At 46.1% G+C, this 22,791-nt stretch overlaps 1 protein-coding gene across 1 annotated transcript in view; it reads left to right on the forward strand.

The window, feature by feature from the left end:
• Positions 1–10,079: 10,079 nt before the first annotated feature.
• LOC142574794 (techylectin-5A-like) overlaps positions 10,080–22,791 on the forward strand; it is a 51,967-nt gene continuing 39,255 nt past the window's right edge. Inside the window, exons 1-3 of the mRNA XM_075683807.1 lie at positions 10,080–10,266; positions 11,612–11,754; positions 16,595–16,700. Of these exons, the coding sequence (XP_075539922.1) occupies positions 10,080–10,266; positions 11,612–11,754; positions 16,595–16,700 (436 nt within the window). The remainder of the gene's footprint in view (positions 10,267–11,611; positions 11,755–16,594; positions 16,701–22,791) is intronic.

Below are 22,791 nucleotides of genomic sequence, written 5' to 3' on the forward strand. Positions count from 1 at the left end.
CACTCACATACACTTTTTTTTTGTCCTTTGAGACACTCATTGCTATAGCATTAACTTAAAAACTGCCGGATCTGTCTAACGCACATGTAAAAAAAGTTTTATGGTGCGACCTTTAGCTACAGCCAATCAAGGGAGCTGGAATTTTTCAAGTTGTGTCCAAATTTACACCATGAATATACACGGGGTCTCAGGTATCTTTGTTACAGCTTTAAAAAAGCGGATCATAATAGGCGAATAAAATTATGGGTGTTATTTGGAGTATGGTTTAAAATTGCTGTTAAAACCAACAATTGCCAATTTCTGACGTGAAAATAATGAAGAAAGTAAAGCGAGAAAGACCTGCTGTTGTCTGATTCACTGATGGCAAAAAAAAAATAACGGAACAAAACAAAGGAACCATAACGACCAACTGGCGTTCTTTGATAATTTTCGCCGTCCACTTTCGTGCTTTCGCATAGCCGAAGCGTGTCGCCAGTTTCAGTGCGATAAACTCGCTGTACGCCGTTTTCGCACCAGCGTGGCTTCAAACACTCCCGCGTGAACTGTATGAAGTCCCGTACTCCCTGCTACGCAGTCACGTAGTCACATAGAAATTGGCACCTGTAATGTTATGGCTGTCATGACACGTTTTCAGTTGTTGCAGTCGTTTGTGGCGCCAAGAACCGTGGTCTTCGAAATTCCCTATAGAGGCAACCGTCTCCGGGAGTGACATCGGGAGGAGGAGGGAGGAGTAGATTTTAATGGAGAGAAAGGAGGAGAGGTCGGCCTGGAGAGCGTGTCTCTAGCCTGCTACTACTCACTGGGGAAAGGGGAATTGGGAAATACAGGGAAAGGTAGGTGCAGGTGATTATGTTATGGTACAATGAGATACTATATACATGTTGTCCAATATGCGGATGCGCACTGTAGACGCAATACACGTAAGAGTAATCTTGTCCATACAAAAAGTAATCTTGTCACAAAAAGTTATTGCGCTAACACATTTCGCACTGAGTGCACGTCTCACAGCTTCTAGAGGCGATCGTCTAAACCAGTCTCACTTAAAAAGTTCAAAAGTGATTTTTTGGCACGTTGGGCACAGTGAACGCTCCTCCACGCGCCTAAAAGCTTTTCATCTGAAAATGGGCGGGAGTCGAAGCTGTCAACAGTAGATTTGAGTGTTCTTCGTTCGGCCGCATATTGAGGGCACGCGCAAAGTACGTGAGCTATTGTCTCGAGAGTGTGACAGACGCTACATTCAGGGTCCCATGTTTGTCCAATCTTGTGAAGGTATCGGTTGGTGTATGCCACACCCAGCCGTAATCGATGAATGAGTGTTTCCTGGCTTCTCCGCAACCAAAGTGGAAGCCGGAATTATAATCCAGCGTCAAGTCTATGGAGGCGCTCTTGTCGATCTTGTGACATCGGGACACCACATATCGCTTCCGTCGTGCGACTCAGCGCAAAAGCATTTCCTTTACGATTCGTTAATTCCTGTTATTCAGAAGGAGCTGCTTGGGTATGTTGAATTATCAACCCATGACAGTCCAGGACTGCCCGAAACGTTGGTTTTAGCCACCGAGCGTTGTATATAAAATATCTTGAGGATTCCTGGATAGCCCAGGACAAATCGAGCAGGCCCAGTGACCTTATGGCGGCTATGATATATTTTCAGCGCCTAAATTTGCTTTCGGAGCTTGCAACACGCTAAAGCATGACCTTCAATACCTGGCCTTGGGGGCTGTTGCTTGTTGCGGCGGGGTGGATTGTGATTCGGATCAATGCGGACGCTACCTATGCCAAATACCAAGGCCTAAAGTAGCCAGAAAGTAGCAAAATCGCCAAGCGCGATGTTCGATCGCCAGGAGTCTCTAAAGGTAGCCAATTTGGCTACAAATCTCCAAAACATGCAGCCCTGCCGACTTCCCCCCCGCCGCATGGCACGCTGGAAGCGCCAAAATCGTCGACAGATCCAGACCGATCAGACAACTACCATGGTCTGTATTGCAGAATGATAATTAGCTAAGCGTGCGTAAACTGGATGCTCACTGTCGGACAGGCTGCAATGCGGCCGTCATTAACGCTTCGCCTATTTCGCTCTATTGTTTCGCATTGCATTCATGCATGGCTTGCCGCCGCTTTACACCATGGCTGCCGCGTCGCGTTCTACATCGTGACTAATGCAGCATGCGGTTCCTGCTCGTGTCTGGCGCTGAGTCAGATGTGATTTCTTTCGCCTACTTTGGAGCGTCTGATGTTTTGAAGATGATGCACTACCGGAAATGATCACTCACTCGAGAATATCGCCCTTGATTGCAATTTACTTTTGAACGTTACCTCTGGGCTTTAATGTGTCATCGAGGCATATAGCACTTATAGTCGCCCCGAGAAAGCGTTTGCCAAGCAAAGCTTGATGGGTAAGTGAATGTGATGTTGGAATGAAGCTTGCACAGCTTCGTCAACTGCAGTTTACATGCTTTGTGCGCGTTAGCTTTTTCACGTCGTACTCGCCTTCTGTGCCGCGGTGCACGCTTTCGCTCAGAAAGCTAGGACAGGAAAGATGTGTTCATCCTTCCTCTCTGCTGAAATCACGAGCGCAATAGGGAGAACGCGAGCCGAAGGAGACGCCCGTCAATTCGCAAACGATGAGCGAGCAATGCGCCTGGCTGCATAGGCGCTACATGGCGCAACTGAGAGTTGCCAAATGTACGCAACTACAGTTGCGTACGGTTCTTCAACATTCGCCATACCTGCGCCGCTACCGCTTTGCCGCTATGTGCGCACTTCGTATGCATAGACGCTATTTAACAGCTGCTAATAACAAAATAACAAGACGTAGAGGAGCCGTAGGTAAAAATACTGAAATATATCTACAGCGGACCCACAGCGACCGTAGTCCTCCACAAAGAAAGCAACAAAATTCCAATAAAGAAGGGCGTCAGGCTGGGAAGTACGATCTCTCGAATGCTATTCACAACGTGTTTACAGGAGGTATTCAGAGACCTGGATCGGGGAGAATTGGGGATAAGTGTTAATGTAGAATACCATAGTAACTTGCGATTAGCTGAAGATATTGCCCTGCTTAGTAACTCAGAGGACCAACTGCAATGCATGCTCACTGACCTGGAGTGGCAGAGAGGTGGGTCTAAAAATTAATCTGCAGAAAACTAAAGTAATATTTAACAGTCTGGGAAGAGTACAACACCTTACGATACGTAGAGAGGCACTGGAAGTCGTAAGGGAATACATCTTAGGGCGGGTAGTGACCCCGGATCCGGATCATGAGAGTGAAATAATCAGAAGAATAAGAACGGGCTGGGGTGCATTTGGCAGGCATTCTCAGATCGTGAACAGCAGATTGCCATTATCCCTCAAGAGAAAAGTGTATAACAGCTGTGTCTTACCAGTACTCACGTACGGGGCAGAAACCTGGAGGCTTACGAAAAGGGTTGTACTTAAATTCAGGACAACGCAGCGTGCTATGGAAAGAAGAATGATGGATGTAACGTTAAGGGATAAGAAAAGAGCCGATGGGGCGAAGGAACAAACGCGAGTTAAAGACATATTTGTTGAAATCAAGAAAAAGAAACGGGAATGGGCAGGGCATGTAATCAAGAGGGAAGATAACCGACGCTCATTAAGGGTTACGGACTGGATTCTAAGAGGAGGGAAGCGTATGAGGGGGCGGCAGGAAGTTAGGTGGGCGGATAAGATTAAGAAGTTTGCAGGGACAACATGGCCACAATTAGCACATGACCGGGGTACTTGAATTATGGGAGAGGCCTTTGCCCTGCAGGGGGCGTAGCCAGGCTGATGATGACGATGATGAATAATAACACAATTACCAATTATCAATTATGGGAGAGGCCTTTGTCCTGCATTGGGCGTAGCCAGGATGATGATGATGATGATGATGATGATGATGATGATGATGAATAACAAAATTACCAATAAGCAATTAACAACCCTGTGGCTTTGCCTAGGTTACTTTGAGAGCATAGTCGAGCCATTTATATTCAGTTTAGCACAAATGTTACTTCGTTGCAGTTGTCCTGGAAGTGCTGCACTTCTAAACGTGCTGCCCGAGCGGCGAGCCCAAGAAAAACAGCGAGTTTTTTCTCTGAGATTGTTTTACAACGTGGGTATCCTGTGCGCTTAAGCGGGCAGTCACGTGGTATTTTTTTCATATTACGCGGGCCTTCTCGCGCCGCCCCCAAAATAAAGACACCATATTAGTGTAGATGGAACCATCCTATTTTACGCCCCTTACGATTCTCTACGGCTCTCTCATTGACATCTTGTCGATACCACTTCCAAAAATATTTAATGGGTCTTACTTAAGGAAGCGTAAATATAAAATTTCCCAACTTTCTCATATACAAAATGTTCGCGAAAAGCTCAACGTATTCTGCAAGAAAGCCGATTTTCTCCTACACCTATCAGTTTACCTTGAAACGGAGGGCTGATTTTGAATTTTCTACTTTGCGAACTGACCAGTGCGCGCGCCAATTCCAGTTTGCGATTATGAATTACGAATGAACTAAATGAAGTGTTAAAGTTCAACTGAGGCAGAACAGCTCAAACGCGAGGTCACAGCTCTGCAAGCGGCAATCATTAATATTAATAAACGTATGCGCCGCAGTGAGCTTCCGTTCCTAGGAATAAAGAATACCGAAGCAGAATCTTTGCAATAATTCGAGCGCAAAATTATAATTATGCGCCCTAACAAACTAAAGACATAAGGCAATATTCTGGCAGCATTGTTCGCGCTCACAGCGCGGATATTTCATCCGAACCAAAAACAACCAATAATTATCAAATTCACAAATTTCACAATCAGAGAAAGCACTTTGGAATGGGAACCTGAGCTGAAATAAACTGGTGTCGTCACAAGCGAAGATATTACTCCTGCAACTCGCAATGCGCGGTCAAGGTTGTTTCACTTCGCACGACCTCAACAATGTGCGTATGGGTTGAAAGTCGACAAGCTTCACATTGGCAATAAATGCTGCCAATTCGATGCTATTGCCAGCCTGGAAAAACTTGGTGAAATTTGGTGCAAGCATGTCAAGATCATCTGAAAACACCAAACACCCTAATATGTGGCATTGTGTCAGGCACAACCAAAGTCCTGCAAAAACACGCGCACGATAAGCGTCAGCCTTTTATTATCGCGTTTTCGGTCCCCCCCCCCCCCCTCATGGGTACCATATTTCCAAAACGTGATCAACTTGAGAGCCTTAGTGATGACATTACCCCCGACGTCATCTTGCTTACGGCAAGGTGGCTAATAGGAGATATTACAAACAATGTAAACTTTCCTCTTTGCTTCATGCTTCCCCACCGCGACCGTGTTGAACAAAGATGAGGAAGAGCACTTATCGCGGTTAAAAAAACGCTATTGTGTTCACTTATCGGTCATGGTACGAACCTTGAGCTAACGTGGGTTCCCGTGCACAACTCTGAAGATAATTCTGTTTTTCACACTTGCTTCAGGCCTCCCGATTCCTACTCTCTCTTGTCTAACATTTTCTTCCATGCTAAAAGTGCCAGAATATAAATTGTCTAATGCACCTAGGTTCCTATTCAGATATTTCAATTACCCGCATACAAAGCGGCCACAACTAACAGTACCATTGGAGCTGCCATCTAACGAATCGAAGGGATTTCTTCATTCTATGCTCCATGTAAATACTATTAAGTGTTTGATTACGTGTGGAACGACAGGCGACAACACCATACACTTATTACGTTCTGCACAGACGATATTAAATCCGTAACTTCTCTACCTGGTCTCTCCTACAACGAGGTCATGTATACCACTACAGGTTTGGCAGTGAAAATAAGAGATCACCTGAAAAACTGATTATAGAATATAACAGAGCTGACTTAACCTTAACCACAACAATCTGGTGGGCTTTTTAGAACACTTCCATTCTTCTTAGCTGACCCATTCGGCAAATTGAAACTCGGAGCTATTGAAGAACTGCTTAATTGGCATGACGAACTTCTTCATACCCACAGTACTCATTAAATTAGACTTCCCTGTGATAGATTTTGCCAAAGAACCCTCCTCAGATAAGGAAAATTTGTTTTTCTTTTTACTAACAATACTGAAATATAATCTCCCGAAATTCTGGGGCATCTACTCCACACGGTATGCACCTAACCAAATGGAACTCTTAGACTCATTTGGTTACCCAGTTAATGATTATGAATGCGCAAGAACACTTCACAACAGTTTTTACCCCATCTATGATTCAGATACGGACTCCTTGCCTAGTGTAATACCTCACCCAAACAATTCCCTTAAATTATCGACATTGGCTGCTTGCGACCACACCAGCAGCAATCTATTAAATAGAACTAAAGGAACACTAACACTATCCAGTCAAATGTTATGTTTGTTTTCTAACAATTATTTGAAAGCGACGATGCACCAGATTAGAAAAAGGCACAAATTGCCCCCGTATTCAAAGCAGGCTATAACCCCCTCGCAGCTGTCATGTCATATCGCTTAAAAGCATACCTTCGAAACTCTCATAACACATCACATAAACCAGTGTCGGGACCTATCTCCAATCACAAATTTTTTCGCTCATCAACACTGATTTCGGACAGATCCGTTATGCGAGATGCCTCTTGGAGAATTCCCCTAAAATGTGTTAGTTTACAGGGATGCAAATCTTCACAGTGAAGCTATGCTTCTAGATTTTAAAATTAAGATCACTTGGATCTGCTAGTGCATTAAAGCACTGGATGGAGCATTTCAAAGGAACAAAAGCAGTTTACAGCGGCCCATAATCAGCATCATTTACTCACCAGCGTAATTTCAGGTGTACCTGTGGTGCCAGCCTGTCACTTATTTCATTCTTAGTCTAGATCAATAGCACGTGCATCAACGTGAAAACCATGCTCATGTCTTTTGCCGATGACAGCGCCAGTTACAAGGCAATTCACACAACAGATGATTACATCACGCTTCAAGAAGATGGTAACCTTTTGCAACATGGTGAGACAAACGGCATTGACCTCTTTTTTTAGGACAACTTTCATTTGGACTAGATGGTCCATACTTGAATTAGGAAGGAACAGCGCCAAATAAGACGATCACGAGAGGGAGAACGACACAGGACGTGTGCCGTTCTCCCTCTCGTGATCGTTTTAGTTAGTCCTATTCCGTCCTAATTCAATTTGCCTCTTTGTATCATAAAATGCAAATTAATGTCATTCACCCCAAAACACACCACTATCAGCCACGTGTACAGTATAGATCAATCACTCATAAGCAACACCGCTTTGTAATATTACCTAGGCCTGTATTTAACACCTTCGCTTACGTGGATCACACAGATCGAAACCATTTGAGCATATTTGTTACTTACACTAGACTCCTTACAAAGCACCTTAATATCCGCTACATTTGATAATTAAAGACTAGCTAATCAGACGTACGTGAGATAGGAAATTGAGCATGCTCTTTCGATGTTGCATTCGTTACGGGCGTATTTAACTAAAAGCTTAGATGCCGTTCATAATCGATCCCCTTGTTTTATTGCCTCGGACTAATCACCAAAAACTAGTGTCACCGAGTTAAAATAGACACCCTCCCTTCCGACCCTAACGTCTCGCGGCGCCATCCCGTGCCTTGCTGTTCTACATTCCTTCTACTACCACCTGAGATCAAGACACGTAATCCTAAAAACGCCGCACCAGACATCCTCAAGCGTAAGGAATAGCCATGCCATTTCAAGCATTGCTGGCCACACATTAGCATTTATTTCCCGTCTCTTCCCCTAGGCTATAATACTCGGGAAAAACTACTCGGCACCATTTCTCATGCACTTACCGCAACACGTTTCACACAAACCTTAAAGATCATCTTCCGTAACACCCGTTAAACAGAGTTGCTCTGCGCATTCAGAAGTCACGTACAGCGTATTCTGTTTATTTGCGGACTTTTGTTTATTGCGTTTACAACTGAATAATTATACTGTTTTCATCTTACAATTGATGTCTACTGTAGCGCTTTTTCTGCTTACTGAATATTTCATTCTCTCGTTGTCCGTGTTTCCGATTTTGGCGTGGTTTCTTCTTTTGTTAAAACAATCGATTTCAATTCCAAACGAGGCCCTCAGTATATAATGTTTTCGATATTTCAAGGTCAAATACATCACATAAAAGAAATGAAATGAAATACACTCAGTCTTTTTTCGGTGACCCTGTCAACCGCGTATCTTAGTTGAAGGGAGTCTACGTGCATGAAAAGTATGTTGCGCGTAACTACGCCTTATATCAGCGAAATAGCACGAACTACTGCTATGAGGACGTGATTCAGATGTAATAGGTTCACAATTGACGCAATGCTTGAATGGTAAGCCTAGTGACAAGTTTTTCGATGCCGTCCCTCGCTTCCTAAGCAGTAGTTCAATTGACTCGTGTAAAATAATTTTACCGGACTGTGTTTTGTATCCAGTGGTTCGTGATTTGTAACAACCCTCGGACATAACCGAGATTACAAATTCTTGCGCAATGTGCTAATGGCGCCCTTACTGGAATATCGCTAGCCCAGCCAGTGTTGCGATATCTGCACTCTAAGCACGTCTAGGATGCGGAGAGCCCTACAGTGATAGGCATTCGATTTTTTATTGTGCAAGAATTCTTTGGCGAGTACTGGAGCGCCGCCACGGCAGTAGTGTAATGCCTTGTTTCTCAACAAAAATGCGTAATTTGCAAGGTTATGATATTCAGTCGTTATAGTAGTGTAAGTGATTATTTGCAACCTTATAAGCGACAAAACAATTTAAACCAAAAGAATGGTATAAAAAGAAAGTACCCATAGAGTTACATAGGGCTCTATAGAAAATGCATGGGGAAGCTCTCATTACGACCTGGCCAATTGAAATTTGCGGTCAAATTGAATTGGGGGTGAAGTAAACCTGAAATTTCGAGGTGGGCCAGCTGAAATTTGAGCGTGGGACATATTGAAAATTGGGCTTAGGCTACTTGAAATTTTAGGTAGGCCACCTTGAAATTTGGACACGGGGATACTTAAATTTAGGGGTAGGCAACCTTGAAATTTTAGCGTGTGTCAACCTAAATTTGGGGATGGGCCGGCCTGAAAATCGGCGGTGGCCAACGTAAATGAGAGGGTGGACCAACATAAATTTGGAAATGATTCACGTGAACTTTGCGGGTGGGAACACTTACATTTGACGATGGACCAAATTAAAATTTGGGGGTCGGTCAAATTAAATTTGGGGGTGGGCGAGCATGAAGTGTGGGGGTGCGCCAAATGAAATTTGGGGGTGGGACAAATTCAATTTAGGATTGGGTGAAGAGAAATTTAGGGGCACGCTTGCACATACTTCGACAAATCCAGTGACGTGTCGGCATTCTTTTATGTTCCTCGGCATAAATGTAACAAATGTAAGTTATATGCGCAAATGTATTGAAACTCCAAGCGAGTAAAACGATCACATAGCTGCTCTCAGCCCACTTGCCCATTCTCTAAGAAACAAAGAGGTATACCATCATACAGGTCTCTTTTAGCTTTCTTTAAAGGCGCACTGCTGTTCTAGCTTTTGAATTCGACTATCTGGCACTAAACAGCGAAAACTGTTCATACAGCCGAGGCCTCTCTACAACGAACACAAGCAAGTTTTGTCCTCGCGTACGCACTGCTTTGCAACCAGAACTCTTAAACGGGCTGGTTCTATTTTTTACCTTAGTATATTTTATAAAAAGCCACAGGTTGTGCTGTCGGACAGACACGTGAATGCTTCACATGGAAGCCGCTCACGCAGAATGCCAAGACCATCATTGGGCGCCGCATCGAAACAGCCGATATGAAGATCTGCAATCAGCTCCACGAACTAATCGTGCAAAGCAGCCTATGCACACGCCTTCAACTTAATTACTTATGTCGAAATGATTTGCCGCGCAGCGTGACTTGTGCGGCAGATCTCAGAAAGAAGCCTTCATGTCAGGTAAACTGATATTCATAGGGCAAGTTGTCACATTAAGCCGTTATGAAGCTCGTCAAAATGGCATGCAAACAGCGCCTTTTCTTTCAGTGTCGAATCGGCGCGGCGTTTAAGATGGCAAGCCACTTCATCATTTTCTGTGTCGTGCTAACCACCTCGGTCGTCACCGTGCACTCCGAGGAAGCGGATACATCACCACAACTCCCGCCATCCGACAGCGTAGATGCTCGAGCAGACACAGATGGCGACCCGACAGAGCAAAAACTGCGAATAATGGAGAACTTACTACTTCGTATGAGAGGTGAGCGTGGCATTCCAGTGCGTGCCTTCATGTCCAGATATTAAACGTGTTTTACCGGTTTTACTGGCTCTAGCTCTCTTTGCAAACGGAAACGGCGTTCGTGGACGATCTGCGATAGCAATCTTCACTTTTTATTGCGGCAGTGGCCTCATCTCTCCATTTGATATGAAAACGCAAGTCGCTTGGTATTAAAATTTTGACAGGTATCCTGCCCTAAGGTGTTTTCCTCAATCTAAGCTACGCCTTGTCAAGCTCGTTGCGATCCATATACTTACTTAAATATTATTTTCGTAGAAACGGATCAAGGCCTCGAGTGTGCGTAGGGCAGGATCACTTTTATTTCACATCAAAACCATTAGAGTTTTTGTTGAACAATATTTAGTGCATGACCACATTAAAACATGGCCAACCCAGGGTTGAATACGGGAACGCATGAGTGAAATGCAAGACGCGACGAATGATGCCGGCTGTGTGGCGTTCGAGCAATGGTGCTGCCTGTCTTGAGTGCCGCTCGCCGCTTATCAAAGATAGAGTCATCGTTACTTTTTGGTGAGTTTCGCAAGAACTAGATGCGAGTGCAGAGCTCTACCAAAGGAAATGAGCAGTGTTTCCTATTTTACAGCGCCGCTCTGAGGCGCCCTATACTGCGATGAGCGTCTGCGTTCGTCGGAGTGCCTCGTCATCCCTCCTAACCGAGTCAACAAAATGAAAGAGAATGAAAGAGCGAACGCGGTGTGCAGCGGGTGATGAAAGATGGCTTTAGCTAAGAGAGCGCGAGACGGAAAGCGGAGGAGGTGGGTGTAGCGGAACTACGAGACGGGAAGCGTAGGATGAGAGTACGGCGAACGCGAGAGACGAAAAGCGAAGTGCTGCGCAAGAGGAGCTGTGCGGCGACGATGGGTTCGAAATGGTGCTAGAGAATCACGCGTAACAGCACTGCATGAACGGTGGTACCTCTGCGACGGCTGCTGTGCATCGTGACCACGTGTCAACCTTGATCTGCATCTTACGATCAACCGGCGAGCGATGTAGTCGCGCCAAACGTAGCTCAGGAAACAGCTTGTCCGTGCCAGCCAACATATCGCGAGAGGAAAACACGTGCAGAGTTGATCTCACATTTCGCATTAGCGAGTATCGTAATGGTCGGTAAATGTATTGTTCTGAAGTACAGCACTACTAGATGGAAATACGATCAGCCCCTTGTTTATTATGCAAGCTCAAAGCGCGGTACCGTTACGTCGCATGCGTTTTAATTTGTGCCTTACTATTTGCTTATACTGATAACCACATCCAAGTCTTCGTGATATCTGGAGACTGGAGAGAATAAAGAGATATTTTTTCGCAGCAAAAAGGCGCCCTCGGCAGTGCAGCGATCTCTTGCGTGATGGTCAGCGAAATGATGGCGTGTACACAATATACCACACGGCAGCTCCTCAATCAGGACAGGACGTCTACTGCGACCTCACAAGTGATGGCGGTGGCTGGACGGTGAGAACACTTTCTCTTGCTATGCGCTATTTTATGTAGCGTTGAAAATTATACACTGAATGCTGGACTGCCGAAGAAGTACGAGCAAAGTTCTGGTGTATTATGAGGAGAATTGCAGCACCTAAAGCAAAATAAGCAGAAAGAAAGCGGTAGGGCAGATTGATTCGGCTCATCTTCTATATATGTTCTGGCTGCACATATAATATCACCGTGCGGACAGCACGACATTATTTCTAACATAAGTGCCGTGAAAAATTTGTGGGGCCACAACATTCGTATGGGGAGGAATTACCAGTGAAGTTGTTTAAGCTGCATACAAGGGCCGCATACATATTCAAGTCATAAATTTTTTTTTTCGTACAACCCCAAACTACGCCGACACATGCACCGCCGCGATCATGCATCTGCCACAACCGCTGCTGCGATCGCGCCTCCAACTCCTACGCGCGGCCGTTATAAACAGGAAAGCGCAGGCCACGTGCATAGGCACCGTCGCCACACTTTATCCCCGTCTCATTATTCGTCAGACAGGATTTACAACAAATACAGCGCATGACCACCAACTCGCTCTACGAAGTGCAGTTTCTACACACACACACACACACACACACACACACACACACACACACACACACACACACACACACACACACACACACATATATATATATATATATATATATATATTTCGTCTCTTACATCATCATCATCAGCAGCAGCCTGGTTACGCCCACTGCAGGGCAAAGGCCTCTCCCATACTTCTCCAACAACCCCGGTCATGTACTAATTGTGGCCATGCCGTCCCTGCAAACTTCTTAATCTCATCCGCCCACCTAACTTTCTGCCGCCCCCTGCTACGCTTCCCTTCCCTTGGGATCCAGTCCGTAACCCTTAATGACCATCGGTTATCTTCCCTCCTCATTACATGTCCTGCCCATGCCCATTTCTTTTTCTTGATTTCAACTAAGATGTCATTAACTCGCGTTTGTTCCCTCACCCAATCTGCTCTTTTCTTATCCCTTAACGTTACACCTATCATTCTTCTCTCCATAGCTCGTTGTGTCGTCCTCAATTTGAGTAGAACCCTTTTCGTAAGCCTTCAGGTTTCTGCCCCGTAGGTGAGTACTGGTAAGACACAGCTATTATATACTTTTCTCTTGAGGGATAACGGCAACCTGCTGTTCATGATTTGGGAATGCTTGCCAAACGCACTCCAGCCCATTCTTATTCTTCTGATTATTTCCGTCTCATGATCCGGATCCGCCGTCACTACCTGCCCTAAGTAGATGTATTCCCTTACGACTTCCAGTGCCTCGCTGCCTATTGTAAATTGCTGTTCTCTCCCGAGACTGTTAAGCATTACTTTAGTTTTCTGCATATTAATTTTTAGACCCACTCTTCTGCTTTGCCTCTCCAGGTCAGTGAGCATGCATTGCAATTGGTCCCCTGAGTTACTAAGCAAGGCAATATCATCAGCGAATCGCAAGTTACTAAGGTATTCTCCATTAACTTTTATCCCCAGTTCTTCCCAATCCAGGTCTCTGAATGCCTCCTCTAAACACGCTGTGAATAGCATTGGAGATATCGTATCTCCCTGCCTGACGCCTTTCTTTATTGAGATTTTGTTGCTTGCTTTATGGAGGACTACGGTGGCTGTGGAGCCGCTATAGATATCTTCCATTATTTTTACATATGGCTCATCTACACCCTGATTCCGTAATGCCTCCATGACTGCTGAGGTTTCGACTGAATCAAACGCTTTCTCGTAATCAATGAAAGCTATATATAAGGGTTGGTTATATTCTGCACATTTCTCTATCACTTGATTGATAGTGTGAATATGGTCTATTGTTGAGTAGCCTTTACGGAATCCTGCCTGGTCCTTTGGTTGACAGAAGTCTAAGGTGTTCCTCATTCTATTTGCAATTACCTTAGTAAATCCTTTGTAGGCAACGGACAGTAAGCTGATCGGTCTATAATTTTTCAAGAAATTTTCCATAAGAAAGGGGACGCCAAAGACTTGAAAAATTATAGATCGTCTCTTACAACACCTAATATATATGGTTTTATCCGAACCCGCAATAGTGGCGGAGTGCTTGAAGCCTGCTTCATTGCCACCGGGGGTGCACAGGCTCGCGCAGGTATTGCTCGATCTCCGGGGGCCCCCCGCGCATTCCTGTCCACGCGCCGTGATATGGGTGGTACCAGATCAGTGACGTATCTGATAGCACCACTCACAAAATTTTGAACAGCGAGGAGGGCTTATGGCGCGCAGCCACCTCTTTGTCTGCCGATGTCCCGACGAAGAGAACAGGCTCAAAGTTGATCACTTCTGACTCCGCATTTCTTTCTGATACTTTCATTGGGCCTTATATGCTTAATGGCTCATTTTGTTTACGACTCTTTCAAGCCCGCCGTTGTGCCAGTCATCTCATGCCGAAATTATGGACTTGTACCAGGTAGCGACAAATAGAGTCAAGACGAAGGCGCCTGTAAAAAAAAAAAAAAACATCCGCTCCAACATGAACGGATCCTAAATGACGTGCAACACATTTGGCTTAGAGCATGTAACAATACGCTGTCCTTTTTTATAATTGACGCAGCTGTGCAGACCATTTCTACATCAAGAACGGGACGACATCATTGCACTGGGCGACCCTAACAACAAAGACATCTTGGTTGTTAACCCGTGCGCCATAACTTTACAACAAACTGCACAAAATGCCACTTTAGTAGAATCGGAGCTTACTCTTTCGCCCCCTTCTTTGCTATGTCAAACACGAACCAGCTTTGAAAGCAGGCAATTTCCCTTCAGCTCCGGTACAGCTGAAATCTTTGTAATTATGAAAAGTTTGCACCCTAATGGAGAAAATTAATCGTACTGTTGGAGTTGATAAATACTGCTAAAACAAGATCTCACTGGTTATCGCTATCTGGGTTTTGGGCTGTTGTGTAACCCCGTTGCCCTCATTTAAACGTACGGCAAAAGCGTGACACCTCGCACTTTGTACCCATGTGCAAGAGCCCCTATATTAATGCACGAGCTTGCCTCGGCCGCCTATTTTACCTTGTTAGCGTTACTAACCTTTGTCAACCTTTTATCGTTTACTGCGATATTGTTGGAACCGATTCAAAGATGGAGCTGCAGCATGAGGGCTTGCCGAAAACTTCACTCTCCTTACAAATCACGGAAAGTGCTTACCGTTGTTGTCATTGTTAGTTGGTTCATTGTGTTGCTTGCAACAAGGGAACTAATTGCGCATGAATGAGGTGTTGGTGTAGCCGTCCAAACGTAAAAAAATGACACGTATTCCTGCGTAAATGATTTGTAGACCATACCGTGACGCACAAAGTTTGCATTTTAAAGAAAGAAACCTTGAACAGACAGTATTGAGCCCATCGAATTCTCAAGACAGCCGTTCAAGACCTTTTTCAGTTTCGAGATCTTTCAAAAACAGATTTTGAAATTTTCTAATTCTCATGTGGACGCATGCAGTGCTGCCTTCTTAGAGCAGCCATATAATGTGAACGCTACACGGATGGCTTCACTGTCTGTAAATATAATCAGGCTGTTTCACAAGAACGCACAAGCAAATTCAGATTGCGACTTTACACAGCCTCGATAAATCATTGCAATTCTAGCTCAATGACAGTCCTTCCACAAGCGAGAGAACATTGGTGTGTCGACGGTTGCGCGGGGCAGAAAAACCACACATGATCTCTTCTCATTACATCGCGTGACCGTCACAGAAGCATGCCATGCAAAGTTGAACTTACCATTCTCCTTATTGTTCACTGTCCCGTTGCAATGAAAATCCCTTTTTTTTAACGAATTCGAGTTCTTAATGTTTAATGGTGCATTTTCTCAATTTCTGCAATGAGAATTTTGCTTTGTATCCTCTCTATAGTTCATTGGCCATTTCTTAAGGAAGCCTAAATACACGCTCGTGTGAGTGAAACTTTTTCCCTGAATATAACCCTGAAAAATTTTGACAGGCAATAAAAATTAGCGGAGAAATTTGGAGTGTAATATTTGTTTTCCCGAGGCACTCGTCAAGCCACTAGTTCTAAGCAGATTCGGTATCGGTCACAACCTTTGGCCTATGACGCCTGACGCGTCTTCCTTCTATTTTCCTCTCTTAGCTTTGGTAGAAATCACAGGTGAGCTTTTAACAAAGCTTGCCGATATCGCCGGATTGGCGATAACCGAACGGCCTAGATGGATTAACAAATGTCACGTCCATAGTTTCCTAATTATTTTGGACCACGATGGCCGGATTCGCAGTTTCGTGAACACGTGAGCACGTTATTTAATGCCGCAAAACAATCGTCGAGATGCATATCTATGGACTGCTGCCAACAGAGGTCACCTGCAAGCTGCCAGACATATTAAAAATAGAGAGGAGAAGCTATTTCTGCAAAAAAAGAAACAATTGGGAGCTGTGCTTGTAGTTTTCTTTTGTTAGCTCTGGGCGGCATGTAATACTACAAATCTGGTCCGAAATGTTCTCAGCTCAACCCCCTTCTAGCCGAAGGTGCTTGATCCCCAAGCCTCATTGTATAGGTCAATGTCCCCTTTCATATTAGGGTAATTCGTGAGATAAGCAATAAAATCCGGCATCGTCTGTAGCATAAACAGAAAGGGGTTGGCATTTAATTCATTATATTCGAAGACGCTCCTCTTCGAGTATTTCTGTGCATTTGATTTCATCTCACGCATTCCATTAGGGGAATTTGGCACTCGAAAAGAGTGGAAGTACCTCGTATCCAATTTCCTGAACCAGTGCAATGAAACTTATTCTGTTATTTGTTTTTCAGTGCTGTGTGTTTTTTTTGGCAGGTAATCCAAAGGCGCGGACAGTTCGGAAACAGGGTTTTCCACTTCTACCGAAATTGGACAGAATACGCGCAAGGCTTCGGGAGTGCTAGTGAGGAGTACTGGATTGGTAAGTTGGCTGTACCCATGTCCTAATAAAACAAACGAGGAACTGTTGAACTAACAATTTTGTATAAGATGGCAGTTGCAAAATGCCACCCAAATACCATAGGCTGATGTCCAGCATCTTGTCCCTACGCAACGCATAGATATCCATTATTGCACCAGGACAGCCGTCGTCTATTCTTGATACGTAGTCAGGCTTAGGTTTTATGTAAGATATATAAGGCCTGCTACATTCAGTTGTGTTGCCGATTTTTTCGATTATCTATTTTTTTACATTTCATTCAGGCACTATCACTCCCACTAGAAATGAAATATTTTTTTTATTAGGAATCATCCTGACCATATGCCACAACCTTCTGATGAAATCACCGGGTGCGAGATCATGTCTGACATTTACAGTAGGCTGTACTGATAGCGGTTGATTGCTGGTACAATAATTAGCACAGCGCTTATGCCGCACATCCTCCGCGACTGCACTATTCATGGCACGGACACTTACATGGTGTGCAAAAAGGAGGAACATTATATGCAGGAAAAAATATATAAATTGGGGTTGCTCACCATCATTTATGCTCCATTAAAGTAAGTTGAGCTTTCTATGCCACTTCGCGGTTTTCTCATAGGTGGACACGGTTTCTCATTAGGTATGTTTGAGCATATATATATTGTTACGCCCACAAAAGGCATTACTTTGAAGCCGGGAAGAGTTAGAAGCGATGACCTTGATCAGCTGAGCGCCTGTCGAGATTCAGCCAGCCAGCCAGCCACACGTCGTCTTCTTCGTTCACCACTCTTCGGTGCCCCCGCATATTGTTTGTTGAGGCGTGACCCCACTATGCACCTAAGAGCATCACATTCGTGAACCCACTATGCACCTAAGAGCGTCACATTTCCCTCCGCGCAGACGAAGCCCGCCGGGCAAGTCAAACACGCTGTCGAGAAATAAAGGGCTTTAAACGGGCGACATGCGAAAGTTCAGTCTTTGCTGACTGTCGGCCATTTGATGTGAGACGTGCTATGTGGTAGGTTAATTCGCTGATGCGCTCCGTAATAATATAGGGTCCAACACAGTGGGCCAGCAGTTTTTCACATAGTCCACGTTTCCTGGTTGGTTTCCAGAGCAACACTAAATCACCAGGGTTATATATCACGTGTCGGCGTCGGCGGTCGCAGCGTGCCTTCGAGCGGTCTTGTGAAACAAGAGTGCGTAAAGAAGCAAGTCGTCGGGCTTCTTCAGCAAGACAGACTGTCTCTGATATACAAAGATTATCGAGGCTGCAAAACGGGAAGATAGTGTCTAGTGTATAACGAGGCGGACGAGCGTAAAGAAGAAAGAAGGGACTGTAGCCCGTAACTTCATGCTTTGAGGTGTTAAATGCGTACGTAATGAAAGGTAGCACGCTGTCCCAGTTCTTATGATCTGACTCGACATACATGGACAGCATGTAGTAAGAGTTCTGTTCGTGCGTTCCGTAAGGCCATTTGTTTGGGGATGATACGGGGTGGAATGGCGAAACCTTGAAGCACATAGACGAAGCATCTCTTCGACCACGTCTGCAGTGAACTGCCGCCCACGATCGCTGATGATGACCCTGGGAGGTCCATGTCGGAGAATGACAAAACGCAGCAGAAAAATACACACTTCGGTTGCAGTAGCCGATGGTATTGCAGCTGTCTCACAATAGCGTGTCAAGTGATCGGCACACACGATAACCCAGCGATTCCAATCGGATGAACACGGGAAAGGACCAAGGAGGTCGATGCGAACTTGCTCAAAGGGAGTGCTGGGGGGTGGCACTGGATGGAGTTGACCAGGAGGAGCACTCGTCGGACGCTTATAACGTTGACACTCGCTGCAGCTGGACACATACTGGGCGGTCGTCTGGCGCATCTTAGGCCAGTAGAACCTTTCTTGAAGGCGGTAGAGAGTTCGCGCAGAACCCAAATGTCCAGATGTTGGATCGTCATGCATAGCGCGCAAGACGGAGACACGGAGACTCTCCGGGAGCACCAGAAGATACCGTGGGCCTGTAGTAGAATAGTTCTTTTTGTAAAGAACCCCATCACGAACACAGTAACGAGTGGATGGTGCTGATTGCCTTGCAGTAATGAGCAGTGGTTCTAAAGTTCTGTCTTTTTGTTGCTCGACCTTGAAGGTATTTATATCAGGAAATCCCGGCTCCAGTGATGCGATATAGCAGTCGAAGTTGTCCGCGTCGCAGTCCGTCGTTGGAAGCGGCATGCGCGAGAGGCAGTCAGCGTCGGCGTGTCGGCGGCCGCTTTTATAAGAAACGGTAAAGTTATATTCCTGTAAACGGAGTGTCCAACGCGCAAGCCGGCCCGACGGATCACGGAGATTAACCAGCCAGCAGAGAGAATGATGGTCTGTCACCACAGTGAAGGGGCGCCCGTACAGGTACGGCCGGAAGCGCTGTACTGCGAAAATAACTGCAAGATATTCTTGCTCTGTAACGGCGTAGTTACGCTCGGACTTACTTAAAGAACGACTCGCATAGGCGACGACGTGTTCTTTGGTGTCGACGCGTTGAATAAGGACAGCGCCGATGCCAATACCGCTAGCGTCCGTATGAACTTCTGTGGGAGCCGCATGGTCGAAGTGTCGGAGAATGGGATGAGACGTCAGACGAGACTTCAGCTCACCAAAACTAGCTTCACATTCAGGAGTCCATTCAAAGGGAACGCCCTTCTGGAGGAGGCATGTCAGCGGATACGCGATGTTGGCAAATCCACGAATAAACCGGCGGAAGTACGAGCAAAGCCCTAGGAAACTGCGTAGCTCTTTTACATGGCGAGGTTGCTTGAAGGCTTCCACCGTAGCAGTCTTCGCTGGATCAGGTCGTATCCCGTCCTTATCCACTAGGTGTCCCAGAACGAGCGTTTGGCGCTCTCCAAAATGGCACTTCTTCGAGTTGAGGACCAAACCCGCTTTGTCCAAGCAGTCTAGCACAAGAATCAGACGTGCGTTGTGCTCACTGAATGTGCGCCCGAAAATCACTACATCATCTAGAGAGCACATGCATACTTCCCACTTCAAACCATGCAGGATGTTGTCCATGAAGCGCTCGAAAGTTGCAGGCGCATTACAGAGCCCGAACGGCATCACATTAAAATCAAAAAGTCCATCTGGTGTTACAAATGCCGTTTTCTCCTTGTCTGCCTCGTGCATAGGAATCTGCCAGTACCCCGACCTCAAGTCAACAGACGGAAAGTAAGACGCTGACGAGAGGCAGTCGATAGCATCATCAATACGCGGAAGAGGATATACGTCCTTTTTAGTGATGGTGTTGAGGCGGCGGTAGTCGACACAAAATCACCATGTACCATCTTTCTTTCTAACCAGGATCACTGGCGCTGCCCACGGACTACAGGATTCTTGGATTACATTCTTATTTAGCATTTCGTGGACTTGGTCATTGATCACCTTGCGTTCCGATGGTGAGACTGTATGGTTTCTGTCGCAGCGGTTGGGCAGATCCCGTATCTATGCGATGGTGTATACGAGAAGGAGGAAACAATGGTGGTCCCTCTTGCTGGAAGAAGTCAAACAGTCGGGCATGTTTTAGCAGAATATTCGCCACTTCGTGACGCTGCTTAGTGCTGAGCGACTTGTTTACCATAGTCAGAAATGAGGAGTGCGCCGCAGGGCAGACATTAGCGAAATGGCCCTCATCCGCAGAATGAAGGGCCTCTGTAAGAATGGCGAGCGATAGCACGTGATATTCATGGTAGGCGGCAAGTTTCAGACCCTGTGGTAGTATTGCAGGTTCACTGGAACAGTTTACGGCCCATAAGTTGGTGCGTCCCTGAACAACAGACAGCGTACAATACGGTATCAGTACATTCCTCTTGATGCAACTCAGGTGAACGGGCTCCACGGTAGCGTCAAACGTTCCGTCGGTGGCGGGGAAACAGGCGACTGAAACACACGTTGCGGATAACGGAGGCACAACGGTATCCCGGGATACACAAAGCACACTTTCACGACACGGTGGGCCTTCCATAAACGCAGCAGAAAAGCTCGTACCTACACTGATCTCACCCGTTTTGCAGTCGACGGTGGCACCACAGAGTTTCAAAAAATCAAGGCTCAGGATTACGTCATGCGTAGAATGAGGTAGAACAGCGAACTCCGCGTTAAATATTTGACCACCCAAGGTTACGTCTACATTACACACGCCCACAGGATACAACAACTCCCCACTCACTCTGCGAAACATATCGGCACGGTCCCAGCGAAACATCACCTTTCGTCCTAGAAGGCTTTTAAACGCCAGACTCATCACTGAAACGGTTGCTCCCGTGTCCACTAAGGCCATAGATGAAACCCCGTCAATTAATACAAACACCTTATTCTTCAACATCCAAATGGTTGGAGGTATCTCTGTCGACATCGAAGATTGTCCAGTGACCTCACCTCCAACGGCCGCGCTGGCTAGTTTTCCGGAGGTGGCGACGGGTATCGACGCCGCGGAGAGGGCGATCGGCTTACACGAGGAGCGGGTGGTGGTGTCAAGCTGCGATCCGATGCTGGAGAACGGTTCCGCAGCGGCTCCGGGTGCTGGTGAGGCAAGCTTCCTAAATATGTGTGCGAGGGCGAATATGTTTTGCCCAGAGGAGCGCGGTACCGCCTAGACATCGTCGATCGGTCGAATCTCGGTGGTTGGCGGCGATTGCAGTACCTGGCAATGTGACCCAAGTCGCCACAGCTATAACACACAGGTAAACGACGATTGATGAACTGCCCTTCGAAGCGCTCAGCCATGGGGGGTCGTGTAGCAGAGCGAAGCGGCTGAGCCTGCTGCACAGGAGGAACGGTCGGTCTGCGTGCAAACCTGCTGGGGCGAGGGTGTTCTGCAGGTCGGTGTTCGGGCGTAATTGTGTCATCACGTGGCCATGGAGCACCTCTGTGGTTGACGTCTGTGACACATACCGCCGGTTGCCAGGAAGCGCAGGGTGCGGCAGGCGCCATGTGTTGGGGGTAATAAGCGTCAGGTTGTCGTATGACGTCGCGCGCAAGTTCCTGGTGCCGCAGCAGTTCTTCACGCACGATCTGCCGTATAGTAGACAAAAGATCGGCAGACGGGCTCTCATCGACGCTGGCAATGATTGTCACATTCGCCAGGCGTCCAAACTTTGGCACAATGCGACGTGTTTTCAACGTCTCAAACGTACGGCAATGACGCACGACATCTGAGACGGAATCAACGTGTTCCCGACTTATGAGGAAATTGTACACATCTTCTGCAATTCCTTTGAGGAGATGTCAGACTCGGTCTTCCTCGGACATCTGCGGATTTACGATTTTGCACAGCTTGAGGATTTCCTCTATGTATATAGTGCATGTTTCTCCAGGAGCTCGAGATCTTTGAGCAAGTGTTCTCTCGGCGCGTTTCTGTTTGGCATGGGTGTGGCCAAAACACTTCTTAATTTCCTCGACAAAGTGCTCCCACGTTGTTAGGGAGTCTTCGTGGTTTTCATACCACATCAGCGCTGTCTCACTCAGAAAGAGTGCAACATATTCAAGCTGAGTGACAGAATCCCAACGGTTGTAGCGACTCACCCTTGCGTAGTCCATCAGCCACTCGTCGACGTCTTCGCCCACTTTTCCCGCGAGCGAGCGTGGTTCCATGTAGTGCCGCAAAAGTCCAACTGGCGCTGACCTTTGAGAAGGTGAAACTAGAGCTGGCATTTGTCCATCTCCGTCCTGAGTTATAGGGAAGGTCGTTGGCAAGAGACCGGCAAGACGACGGCTCCGGCGAAGTTCTGGATGTTGTGACTCCGTGGTACGTTCTGTCGCACCCCGCACCTCCACCACTCTGTTACGCCCACAAAAGGCGTTACTTTGAAGCCGGGAAGAGTTAGAAGCGATGACCTTGATCAGCTGAGCGCCTGTCGAGATTCAGCCAGCCAGCCACACGTCGTCTTCTTCGTTCACCACTCTTCGGTGCCCCCGCATATTGTTTGTTGAGGCGTGACCCCACTATGCACCTAAAAGCGTCACAATATATATATATATATATATATATATATATATATATATATATATATATATATATATATATATATATATATAT

Source organism: Dermacentor variabilis, chromosome 3, assembly GCF_050947875.1.
Source record: "Dermacentor variabilis isolate Ectoservices chromosome 3, ASM5094787v1, whole genome shotgun sequence".
Taxonomy (NCBI): domain Eukaryota; kingdom Metazoa; phylum Arthropoda; class Arachnida; order Ixodida; family Ixodidae; genus Dermacentor; species Dermacentor variabilis.